The 13,055-nt window shown below is 48.6% G+C and overlaps 1 protein-coding gene across 3 annotated transcripts in view; it reads right to left on the reverse strand.

Moving 5' to 3' along the window:
- Positions 1 to 13,055, reverse strand: part of LOC119465271 (puratrophin-1) — a 464,152-nt gene that overhangs the window by 344,600 nt on the left and 106,497 nt on the right. For all 3 annotated transcript variants that reach the window (XM_049669232.1, XM_049669230.1, XM_037726072.2), the window contains exon 2: positions 11,171 to 12,247. In XM_049669232.1, the coding sequence (XP_049525189.1) occupies positions 11,171 to 12,247 (1,077 nt within the window). The remainder of the gene's footprint in view (positions 1 to 11,170; positions 12,248 to 13,055) is intronic.

Genomic DNA, 13,055 nt, shown 5'->3' on the forward strand with positions numbered 1-13,055 from the left:
GCGTGAAGAGGTGTCCTCGGGACATGGAGCAAAAGCGACAGGAGAATCTCATGAAGCGTATATACTTATGCAGCGCATCGTTGGAGGGCCAAGATCGGAGCGCGCGCGTTGCCAAAAAAGCAAACTTACAGGGCCCAACTTAAGCGCAACTGTCGTATCGATTACCTCTATTCGGTGCCCCAGGGATATTGATGCTGGCGTTACGCCTGCGAGTGCATTCGGGTAACGACGGGGAAGCGCAGTCGAGTAACGCAACTCGAATGGATCTGACGCACTAAGCTCCAGAGAATGCCGAGCGGGGAATTACCGCCCGAGTAATAGACAGGATGCGACGGAATGTAAGGACGGAACTCCGTGCCAAAGGGCTCTCAGGAGGGATACCGAGAAGATTTGATACCCCTTCGACGCAAAGGGGAACGTTATGCGCTGCTCTTAATTACAGGCTCGGTCGTATTTGTGCCTTAAGTTGATTGCATCGAGGTGTAAGGTTAATGAGCGCCGGCCGATGAGGAAACACTCTTAGGGCCCTCTGAACTTGATACCATGCGTTATCTCTGAAGAGACTAACCCAGAGACTAACGCAGAATTACACGTTATTCTACAGTATAATGACAGCTTACTCCAGAATCATGTAGCAGCTACGTTAGCTTACGAGTGTATAAAAGGGAGTGTATAAATGCGGCCGCGCCGGCCGCATTTCGATGGGGACGAAATGCAAAAACGTCCGCGTCCCATGCATTGGGGGCACTTTAAAGATCACCTCGTGGTCAAAATGAATCCACAGTCCCTCATTACGGCGTGCCTCATGATCAAATCGTGGTTTTGGCACGTGAAACCCGAGAATTCAATTCAAATGTAGCAGATAAGAGGACCTTGGAGAAATTGAGAAACAAATGCAAACTGATGCAGATTGACTCGCCGCTTGCAAAATAAGGAAGAACATGTAATATACATGAAGGCAAGCTAGTGCATACCCACATAGCTCGGAAAGAAACACATCAGTACGTACACAGTTGCACTCGTTAGCGCTCGTAACCATGTAGAGGTGGTTACAAGCTGTAAAGTGAGGTGTGTATTGGGTTGCACTCTGGAATGCATTGACGCAGACTTCTGAAAGGTGACTGTCGCTCTCGCACATCACAGGGCTTGCGGCAACAGGAGAGCAGCACGAGTCCCGCAACATCACCCAGCAGCTGTTTTGTAATACTTGATAGCTTCTAACCACTCCATCCGGGCTACGATGGCCGTCGTGACGGAGGGCTCCGGATTAAGTTTGACCCCCTGCGCTGAAATCTAAGGACGCGGCCGTCTTTAACATGCCATCCTCGCCAGAAAGCGGCCACCGCGCTCCGGAATCAAATAAAACCGTCGGCTGCAGCAGAGTCCGGCTGCCGCACTCAAGCGCGGATTGGCCGGAGAACTCTTTCTTCATAGGGGCTGTCATTCGTATACGTTCGTGTGGCAATATTTCATTTGATTCCTTTTATCAAATATGATGATGATGGTAATATGGCCTCACTTTGACAAGGACAATGCATAAAAAAAGAAAAAAAAAAAGGAATCACGCTCACGCAAGCACACATACAGCTCACATCCGATGGTCCGCTGGAGCCAAAAGCGCAAACTACCACAAGGACACGAGCGTCGCTCTTGCACGAGAACCATTTAAAGTGGACGGAAGCATCAACCGGTCATCAGTCGAGATAAGCAAGAGACGTTTAGAGTATTGGTGCAAGAGAAGCAGGGAAGCGATTGATACGACCGGATCTGTTACAGTCATAGGTAGCGGTACGAGGTAGATTTCGAGCAAAAAAAAAAAAAAGATTAAGGAGATAGATACAAAATTGCAAGATAAAAAATGTGTAGCATATCTGATTAAATCAAGCAGGCTAGATGACTATTGTAATCGCCCCGTTCCAAAGGGGATGCCATAAAAGGCATCATCATCATCATCATCATCATCATCATCATCATCATCATCATCATCATTATTTCTGGGGTGATTCAGTCTCGTAAACAAGTGATATAAAGCATCATTAAAGAGAGAATAATTCATCGGCATATATAGCATGAAGCATTTCAGCGAATGAAAAAATGTTCTTAATTCCTTTCTTATGTTTGTGGATTCCGAGTTAACAATCTTACAATATGAGGAAGAGGAGGAGGAGGAAAGTTACGGGCGGCTCTATAGCCTTGGAGAGGCATGCCGGCAATTGCTCGCCCCGAGCGTCTCCTTTTAAAGTGCTAGGATAGACATGTCACCAAGTTAATCGCAGCGTAATCAGATCTAACGCTACCAAAGACATTTCAAAGCGATTATACGGGGCAGAGGTATACAGCTTAAAATATATCCAAAGTACCAACCTTACTTTGTTCATCGCTCACGTAATGAAGAGCTCACTTTTTAACATTAAAGCTTTCGATGTTTACGAGATAAGCGTCTGCCAACTCCCGACAACCATTACTTTCTACGAGTGCCTCCACTTGAAGCCACGTGTACGTTATTACCACATAAACACAATATTTTAAAGTAAGTTTTCTGGTGTTTTTATTGTTGCCACAAACTTTATGGTAGGGAGCATACTTTTCTTCTAATAATTTTAATAAATTATGTCAGCAAGAGTGACACAAACCTAGACTAGAAATCATTAGTTTAAGCAGGACCTAAAATGTGAGCAATAAGAGCTTACCTTTACATAGCAAATGAAGGTTTCATGTCGTACCTATATCCTCTAATAGCTTTAATTTTGAATGCTTGATGTGCTGATTCCATGAAATAAAATCAGTCAAACTACGCCTGCAAGATATGCTACCAAGTAACAACCACGGTTGCACTGCAAGCCCCAAAATACCGCCCGCTTTTTATTCTATACATTGGAAAACTTTTCGTAAGTTACTTTGCGGCAGCCTCGATATTTTCTTACGGCGCGTAAGTGATGCTGGAAGCAAAAGCAGTCGCTAAAGCCGCAGCGCACGTTATTTAACGAGCCAAATCCTTCCTCTATACCACGCGTCACTGTAGCGGAAGGCCCAAGTAGGCTTTCGGAAATCGGAAGCAAACATCGTGCCAGGTACGACGAGAAACAACAAGGCGCTCCGGTGTTCCCTATAGGTCCGGCAGCGCGCACATTTAGCAGGATTGAGAAAAGGGCGAAAACGGTGGGAGGATAGAGGCGTGCATTCGATTTCTTCGCCCGCACACGTCCGTCGCGGAAGCGCTCCGTGTGCGCGATTCGGCCGTTGTTCGATGTAAGGAAGAAAAGCTGAGTCGCTGCTGCCGGCGGCTGAATAGCACGTAGACCTTGCGACACTGAATCGATAACTGGCAAACAGCGGCAGTCTTCGCACAGCAGGAAGGTGCCATCTTTGCCTGGCCGAGAGAGAGACAGATTGGTGAACACGAAGAAGAAAGGCGATGGCGGGCGAAGCAGCGAGAGAGCTTCGATCAGTCTCTCCCAATCGATCGCTGGAAACGGGCCAAGTTTGTCGGCCCGACTCGGCTTCCTCGAGCAGCGTTACAATACCTCGGACGCGGAACTCGAGAACTGGTCGAGAGCTCAAGCTGCAGTGCAACTTCTCATCGCGTGAAACGAAGAAAATCTATTTTCTTCACGCTAAAGACAAAGGGAAACACTATTCTGCACTGATGTGCGAAGTTTAACAATGGAAGAACAATTAAACAATCTATTCCGGCTAGGAGGCTCGCTGACATGGTTAAAAAGGGAAGTGGACCATTTGGTGTAATGAGGTCGGCTTACAGGAAGAAAAAAAAAAAAGCGTGAGACTTAGTCTATGGTTTTATAATACAATCACGATGATTTCTTCACGAACGAGCGATTATTGCCCCCGGAGTTGTGTTCCAGACAATAGGTCGCCGCGTTATGTAGGTTAAAGTAGTCCGGCTAGAGCACTGCACGGGCCGATTTTTTTCAGCCCGGGCCCGGCCCGGGCCCGATTTTGCATCGGGCGGCCCGCCCGAGCCCGACCAAAAGTTTTATGGTGAGACCCTGGCCCGGCCCGGGCCCGGAAATACTCTACGTTACCCGCCCGGCCCGGCCCGCCACACCTTTACCTTAGGCCCGAGCCCGGCCCGAGCCCGGCTCGAAACCGGCTCGAAACCGGCCCGAACCCGGCCCGAACCCGGCCCGAGACCGAAAAAGACCACCGAGTGGCATTAAACAAAAAATAAAATAAAGAAGAGAATGGAAGGAATTTAATCTTAAGGCATAAATACATGTAATATGCAATTATGAACACAATTTGAGTGGTCTGAAAGGTATTACCAGCGCGCGAAGTAGTACGAATCACCCTGCCGAGCAGTATCGCCAGCAGTTTCCAACGGCGCGACTTTGATACCGCCCAATCCACTTCTATCGCCACGGCGCCACAGAATTTTTCCACGTCGGGCGCCTCACTGCAAAGCATGCGACGCCCCAGCCGCTCGTCGCACTCAACCGTATTCTAGTACACTCTAGCCGAAGCGCAGCCACGACAGGTCGTGAGTGCAGTGCATGGATGGAGTAAATGGAGAAAGAAAGCTTCTCGTTCCTCCATGGTGCAGCGTAATGAGCTGCTGCTAGGCGGCTGGTTGAGAACATGCGTGCAATCATGGATGGACGCAGTGCCATATTTCAGCCGCTTGACGAATTATCTTATCTTACCAGTCATCGTTTTACCAATTCGCCTTTGAAGAATCAGTAAGTCGCGAACGCGCTTACACCGCGCTGAAAGCATTAATTACATTGATTTAGGTAAGGAATACAATGGCATCCTTTGGTTTGAGGCGACTTCAGTCTTTCTGGACTTTCACATTCTGTTGAAACAGCGCAAAATATGATGGAAGAAGAAAAGGGAAGTACGCAAGGAGTAGCACTGCTAGTTTCCAGCTGCGCCGGGGCAACATGTTTTTCAGAGTCGAGACGCGTGAGGATAACTCGCTGCACGTTACATGCACCACCAGAAAGTCCGAGCCCGGCCCGGGCCCGCGTCGAAATACCCGAGCCCGGCCCGAGCCCGGGTCAAAAAGCCCATGCCGTGCCCGAGCCCGGCCCGAGCCCGTGAAAAAACTGCCCTACCCGGCCCGGCCCGGGCTTTCGGGTAAGCCCGAGCCCGCGCAGTGCTCTAAGTCCGACTACAGGCTATAGCTCCGTAGCCATCACTCGCTGTTGAAGCAACTGTTGCAGTACATTCATCATCGCCGCTAAACATCGACAGACGCCCAGCAAAATGACAACGTAGGCAGATGCGTTAACCTTTCGTGTAAGTAACCTGCCTGCCTTATCTTCTTTATCTCTTTCTCTCTCTCAGGTATCCAGAAAGGGGAACGCGCCATACTCCTTTTACGGCTTATATTCGAGACATTTCTTGTAAAATAATTCCATTTTCGCCTTCTCGCATACCACCGGGCATTAGACAGAATCATTATGAACAGAAATACGATTTCGTCAGAAACAACGTCACTCTGTTCCCACTCCATTTCTCACTCTCTGTCTCTCATGCTGCAGAGTGGCATGAAATATATGCGTAAACAGTAGAGCTAACGTTCAACTCAAAACTGACAGACGTCGCAAAACAATAGAGTCATTTTAATAACAAGTCAGCATATTCAAATACTGTCAGACGTTCTCTCCTGCGCAGCAAGCAATTTCTTCTTCTTTCTGGGGTTTTACGTGCCAAAAGCAGTTCTGATTATGAGGCACGCCGTAGTGGAGGGCTCCGGGTTAATTTTGACCACCTGGGGTTCTTTAACGTGCACTACTACAACGCAAGTACACGGGCGTTTTTGCATTTCGGCGCCATCGAAATGCGGCCGCCGCGGCCGGGATTCGATCCCACGACCTCGTGCTCAGTAACGTAACGCTTTTGCTGACTGAGCCACCGCGGCGGGTAGCAAGCAAACTAAGGTACCGCACGAAACGTGGCGGCCTATGTAGCGCGTGTCCCAGCTAACGTTAGCCAAGCTGTTAAACGGGCAAAAAGCAAAAAAAAAAAAAAAGAATGAAAAAAAAAATACGATGCAAGCTACGGTTATAAGACCTGCGGTGTTTGGTCGTCAGACCTATGATGAACGAACACCGCAGGTCTTATAACCGTACCTTGCATCATGGTTCTTTTTTTTCTCTCTTAACAGCTTACCTAACGTTAACTGGGACACGCGGTATATACGCACTGATAGACGAGGTTGGTACGTGGATTGGTGAATAATGACAACAGGATTGATGTGACAAAGTTGGAAAGAAGTACACGTGACATTTCCCTACATGGCAAGGTGACATCTGTCACCGTTCCAATATAAAGGGAACACCTCCAAGAGTCTAGTTACCGTACAGAAATTCTCAGTGCGGAGGATGCAGCGCCCACCACGCCTGTCCAAAGCGCGGGGGCGGTTCACTCCATATTGCATTTGTGCCTTCTACTGGAGGCGTAGCTTGTTTGATACGGATATGTTTCTGATCATGCAATGCCTTACGTGCAGGAGTCCACCACTCGCGTCTTGCACATCACACTGTGCATAGGGAAAACAGGCTGCCTCCACCTTCCTTTCGCCTATCGCTTGACAGTGAGTGTATACAGTGTAGTCCCGGCACGCAGTTCAAGAAGGTTTATAAACGCGACCATTCCGCCACTGAAAGGCAGTCGGCCGCAGGCCCTTTATGATATGAGTTGGATTAACTTTGATTCTGGTACCCCTGGCGCCCTGTATTACAAGCTAACGAGAGGCACGTCCGCTGCAAGTGCCGTACGTAGCTCCTACTTATAAACGACAACACACACCCAACGCCAAAGAAGCCTTACCAGTCGTCGCTCCGCGAAACGAAGGCTGCCTCTCATCAAAGTAGGAGTATCTATATCCCCCACCACGCACTACTATCTTCGTTTCACAGCGGGAAATGCGAGAAGCGACGGCTTGCCCGTCTGGCAACGCACACTCATAAGCTATCTCGGACTAGACTCTGCGGTAGACGGCGCAAAGGGGCTCCCGCAAAGCATCGTCACCGCGCTGCGCAGGAATGATGGCGGCTTTGCATGGTTCCTCTGGCAGCGGACTCTCCACAGTGCTCAATATACACTTTCAAGAAACGCCTCCAGCATCGATGATTTCTTGGTCTCACAATGCCACAGTTGCGGAAGCCCGCACCACTCCGATGTTTACATATAGCCCCTCACAAACCCCGTTGTTTATTTTTTTGACTATCGACTTGACCCAAACGACTCGTCAGTCGTCGACGTACGTACCGTACGAGAACGGTTTTTCAAGAGCTATCAGGAGCCCCGAACCGTATTTTACCCCATGTTTTGGTTCGCCCTACCTGCACCAGATATAGAAAAGAGTGTACTTCAGGTCAAGCCAACACCACCTATATAGGCTTCCCTGCCCCATAGATAAATGTTTATCACTCTCACACTTGCATATACACTACCGAAGCAGACGGCAAGCACTTGTAAGAGCAAAGCTGAACCCACACACGCAGAGAGATATTCAAGCGTAAGAACGCGCGTTTCGAAAGATAGGCAAAAGTGACGTAAAACATCAGAATTTAGCATGAAACAACTGCCAGGCTCCAAGTACAAAAGTACGACCACCTATTTAGAATCGGTGGGCTCCTACAGTGCTTCACGCAGTACGATATTGCTTGACTTCCTCCGTTATCTGAAAGAAACGTGCGGAGCAGTCAGAAAGGTTACGTCCCTGAATTATGGCTCAGCCCCGGATACTTCAATATACAACACAAGATACCACGGGAGGGTGCTTCTAGTAGCCTACATACCTGATTTCGAAATGTAACAGGTTTCGGAAAAGAAATGGGAAGGGCAGCCCAAAAAAATTATGTCGAGCATCTCGATGCCACTATCCATGCAGCTGCAGCAGGATGGGGCGAGGAAGGCAGACAGATCAAGTTCGCAAACGCAATGCAAGGAAAAAGGAAAGACGGCAGCACGAGCAACCAAGGCGCCGATGAAGACACCGAGTCTAAAGAGAGCTGAGATGGCGACCCGAGATTAAATTTAAACGGGCTGACAAGTACTGCCGTGGTACACAGCACGACCTCCTGCGCGCCGCTGGGGCACGATCCGGACATGACCCCGAGAGCAGCGGCGAGCGCCGCCGCAGCTCATTGGCGCAGCAACGCTTTCTAGCGGAGCAGCATCGTCCACTGGCAGAAACGGCGTCGAGGAAAGAAAGGCAAACAGGTACGGAGGAATGCCGTTGGTGCTCCTTCAATTTGGGATGTGTATGCGCGCGTGTGAGCGGGCGCGTGTGTGTGTGTGCACAGAGATTAGAGCGGAAGCCGGGCAGGAACGGGTCACTGGCCACGGGGCGCCGCCGTAGCGTTCGAGCCTCGCGTGCACTCGGCCCTAGGGCGACTCCTCAAACACGTGCGGTCTCGGCGCTGCCTTGGAAGGTGAAAGTTTATGTCGGTACCGCACGTGAGGGTGTTTGCCAAACTTTGAGCGCGCGCCAAGGCGGGCGTGGGGTGCCTCCCTGCTTCCCATGCTGGCCGAACAAACGAGCCGAGGTTGCCCCTTCGCCCGGGAAGCCGAGTGAAACATCTCAAACGTATACTGCCATCGTACAGCAACAACACAAAAAAATATACGAATTGACAAAAGTGCGGGGCCCCGTACACCAGGAAAAGGACAGGGCTACACGGTCGGCCCCTTCTCCCTGCTCACGACTTTACGTACGAATGAGCGCGCTGCGACGCGGCCTCGAATACGCGGACTCAAGCAAAGCTACCACACCGCGCGTTGCCGCTCCATTGAACATGCTCTTGCAAGCGTAAAATATTCGAAAACCTAAGACGCCGCTGACGCCCTCGTACTAGGGCACAATTCATCGGTGACAAGGCTCATGGCGGTTTTAATATCGTATCTAACGCAGGAGTGCCAGCTTCAACGATTACCAACATTACGTACGACTTTCAACGTGTGCCAAGGTGCATGTCCGCCTTTAGTTCATTATATTGATCTTTAGAACGGATGGTTCAGCATATCGGTCCACTATATAAAAACAAAGGCTACTTCTTAGCAGAGGACGAGCGTATTGCAAACATCCAGTAACTTACTAATTAGATAGCTAACCTGCATATATTGTGATTGGGTATGACTGTGGAAACGTGCTTATGTGAAATATTTGACAGTTTACAGAAAAAAGAAAACCAGACAGCCAGTTTAACGTTGCGTTGAAGCACTGAATTTTGCTAATTCTCAGTGCGCAAGAAAGCGCACATGTAGGCAGTTCGCATATCTTGCTTAAAAGCTCTGGAATTTATCCAGAAGACCACCAGGCCACAGCTATATACTTGGATAAATTATAAGAGCCTTTAATTCATCACAGTGTCTTGCACTGTGTTTTACTGCTTTTCAAATGTATTTTTACATTGTTAGCTATCTGTGAGAGCTGTGTGTACATGTAGGCGGATTGTGTACACGCGCCTGCAAAATTAACCAAATCTCTCCCCTCCCCCAGCACTTTACAAACCGCAACTAGGTGTCAACTGACGGAATAGCTATCATTAATTCTGGTTCAAGGCGTAGTCATGAGACTGAAAGACATGCTCAATAAGAAATATATTTGCTAGTTGATGCAAAAGTGGGGCTAAAAAAAAAAAGTGGAGGTCGGGTGGGTGTCCATTACTTTCGCACATGAAAATACAATCTAAACAAGCCCGGCTTACAGGGTGTTTCACTTAACTTGGGCCAAACTTTAAAAATATGCAAATGGCCACGTAGCTGGACAGAACCAAGGTACGTAATGCTGTTTGCCGTCGTTTGGACATACTCGGAGTATTTTCCAAATTCCGCCTAATCAGATAATTAGTCGTCATTAATGATTCAACTTCTCAAATATTATGATTAGATGAAAAGTGTCAATGAGGAAATTGTAGAGCAACATGAGAAACTACCGATACAGCTTTCTGGTGCTCAATACGTGCTACATAAAAGTGTTTTTTTTTTTCAAACGTGAAAGAAGCCCGCGAATACACGCAAAACTGCCGCGCAACTGGCCGCTCGAGGCAATTTGCGTGTATACTGCGCCTGAATGTCACATTTTTATGCACGAGAACGGAAGGACACTTCAGCTTTCACATCTATTTACTATAGGCCGTGACACCTGTTCCTTTCTGTTCTTATACTGTCTTCCTATGAAAAGCTCGTCCATCGACAGTACATCAGCAGGTACGTTATCTGTTTCGAATTTAGGGGTCTGTAACTACAGTGCTGTTAATACAGACTCGGGCACGCAGAAAGGCAGTGGCGCATGCGTGATCGCAACGCAGCAAGAAGTGACAAGCTTGTGCAAAGTAAAGTGGATGTGAGAAGCCCGCCATCGCAGTCTTGTAAGTAGCTGCTGCACGCTCTCGCCTCCTCTTGAGACCCAAAGACAAGCTGACTGGCATTATCGCACTTTAATGCTTTTCTTGTTAACACATGTCTAGCTTTACTTTACTTGGTTAATATGTGCCTAGCTTTAACTTTAGTGCTTCTGTATTCAAAACGTTTTCATCGGCGTGATTCCTAAGCCTACCACCTCTAAATTTCGTCTTCCTTTGCCAATGTCGCCGTAAACTACATACCCATTTTACTTATTCTATCCGGGACAATGGCCGCACGTTTATTTCTTTTTCTCACGCATCTTCTTGTATTCATTTGTCTTAACTGAAAACGCTATTGCTCTAAATAAAAAAAAATATAAATTATCGGGTTTTACGTGCGAAACCACCAGCTGATTATGAGGCACGCCGTAGTGCCTCCGGAATAATTTGGCCCACCTGGGGTTCTTTAACGTGCACCTAAATCTAAGTACACGGGTGTTTTCTGCATTTCGCCCCTATCGCGCTATTGTTCTAAATGTCGAAGAGGCAATACTAGTTTATTTTATAATTCCTAAGCCACTTAAATGTTCACCCACTGCGGAAACTCAGGACTCAACGAACAGAGTCCAGAAATTCGCAAGAAGACATGAATCTGGAGCAGGAGCAAGAGCAAGTCTCAGGATATTTAGCCGGAATAATATAAAACAAAGAATAGCAAGTTCTTGCATAAAAGAGCAGCGATCATTTAATTGGAGCAAACCGCACTCGTGCTGTTTTGAAAAGACGCACGCAGCACGGACGAGGTCTATGAAGTGTGAAAAACGACAGAAATACTAAACGTATACACTTGCCTTTTTGGACGGTAGGTCTGTCGGGCGCTCGGGTACTTTCGGCACGGGACTGTCACATTTATTAGGCGCCCCTCCGGGGTCCTCACGTTTGCTGCAGCACCTCCAAACGTCTTCAGTCGAGTTCGCCGACGGTGGTCGGGCCTCGGCTACGCAATGTCCCTGTTTCACCAGTGCCTGGGCGGCTCCAACCACGAAGGGGTGCTCCAGTGTCGGCGACGGTGCAGTGAAGAAGAAACGTATCGGTTCGTCGGTGTCTTCTTCGAGGTCTTTCAGAGAAGCAGCCAGTTCCTTCACAGTGACGGTTGCCTCGTCACAAACACGAAGTGATTTATTCGAATATGTATTGGACCCTTCGTTAACGTCATCAGACGTGAAGTCCAATTCAGGCTGTGCCCTATTGGTGCTGCTACGCGAGAGGCAATGCGACGCCAAATGACCTTTAGCCACGGACGAGCCGCTTCTTCGTCGAATGCTCGGCTGGCGAACGATGCCGTGGTGGAGGCGGCCTGACTGCCAGCTGAAGCGGTCGACCAGAAGGGGAACACACACGGTTGTTAGTGAATTCATGCACCTTCTAGAGAAACCGCCGCGCATTGTCTCAACGGGCGACACGCTAGAAACCGTCGTTGTCACGTGGACAGTCCTCGTGACAGGCCCCATGGATACGCAGGTCGTCACCGAAGATTCGAGTCTGCTCTGAACGGAAACGGGGCTGTGATCGTACGAAGTAGTTTGCTGGACCTGAAGCTCGCCCAGCGAATCCGTGTCCTCGACGCTGCAGCAGATACATGGGACTTCGTCGTTCGCCAAACCAGCGGACTGAACTAGCCGCCGGGCGGAAAACGCCGCCTCCGATCGAGGGCAACGGCAGCTCGGAGTTCGCCTCAACACTTTGGTGTCGCCGGCTGTCGCCGAGACCGATGCGTGGGCTTCCGCGCGTGGCTTGCCTGCGGAAACATGCGGGTCGCCGTGGCCGCCGGAATCTTCGGATGTCGTGCACTCACTTATGATGTCCTCGGTTTCGTCATCCGAAGAGTCCGCGTCTTCATCAGCACTGCATAGTCGGCGTGATGTTTCCTGCAAGAAGGAAGAACGAAAACATTAAATTCTACCACACAAAAAAGAAGCTCAACTTAAGAACATAAAATGGAAAGATAGAGGGGAAGAGAGGACAGCACTATGTGCATAAATGGCCATCATTACGTAAGGAGAAAAAAAAAGTCTATTTGAAGTCTACAAACAAAATACAAAGAAAAAAAAAACCTGAGAGGGCAGAGGCGAAAATAGGTCTGAGTATTTATAAATTATGTTAATTACGGACATCACAGTGTGCAGAGGGAAATGGATTAAAAAGCGATGGTATACTCGTGGTTACGAACTCGAGGAATGTTCAAGGAACGCAGTATGAGTGCGAGAAGCGGTGACACTTGCCTCTCACGAAACTGCAGGTTCTTTATTAGCGGAAGCGAATGTGAGAATGCAGGCACGCATACTCTCATACGCGCACGCTATATAAATACGCGTACACATACAGAGAAACATGCACATACACAGACACGGGTGCGCCTGCAAGAAAACAAGAATGACTGGCGGTCGAGGCACTGCAATGGCGGTTACACCTCGTGCTATAGCTTGTCTCTCGCCTTGCTTTGCATGAAATAATCGCTGGCGAACACGGAATCAATACAGGAGGCATCACCATTTAAACAAAAATCGAGCCTGTACAAACTCAACGTATACAGTATTTTGCACAAACTTTTCGTGCACTACATCATTCCACCATATATAATCAACATCCCGAGTGATCATCTCGTATCCAGAGCGTTCATTGCGCTACGACATGAGCCCTCTCGGTGGCCATATCGTAACCAGCGGTGGCCAAGGA

Source organism: Dermacentor silvarum, chromosome 1, assembly GCF_013339745.2.
Source record: "Dermacentor silvarum isolate Dsil-2018 chromosome 1, BIME_Dsil_1.4, whole genome shotgun sequence".
NCBI classification, from domain to species: domain Eukaryota; kingdom Metazoa; phylum Arthropoda; class Arachnida; order Ixodida; family Ixodidae; genus Dermacentor; species Dermacentor silvarum.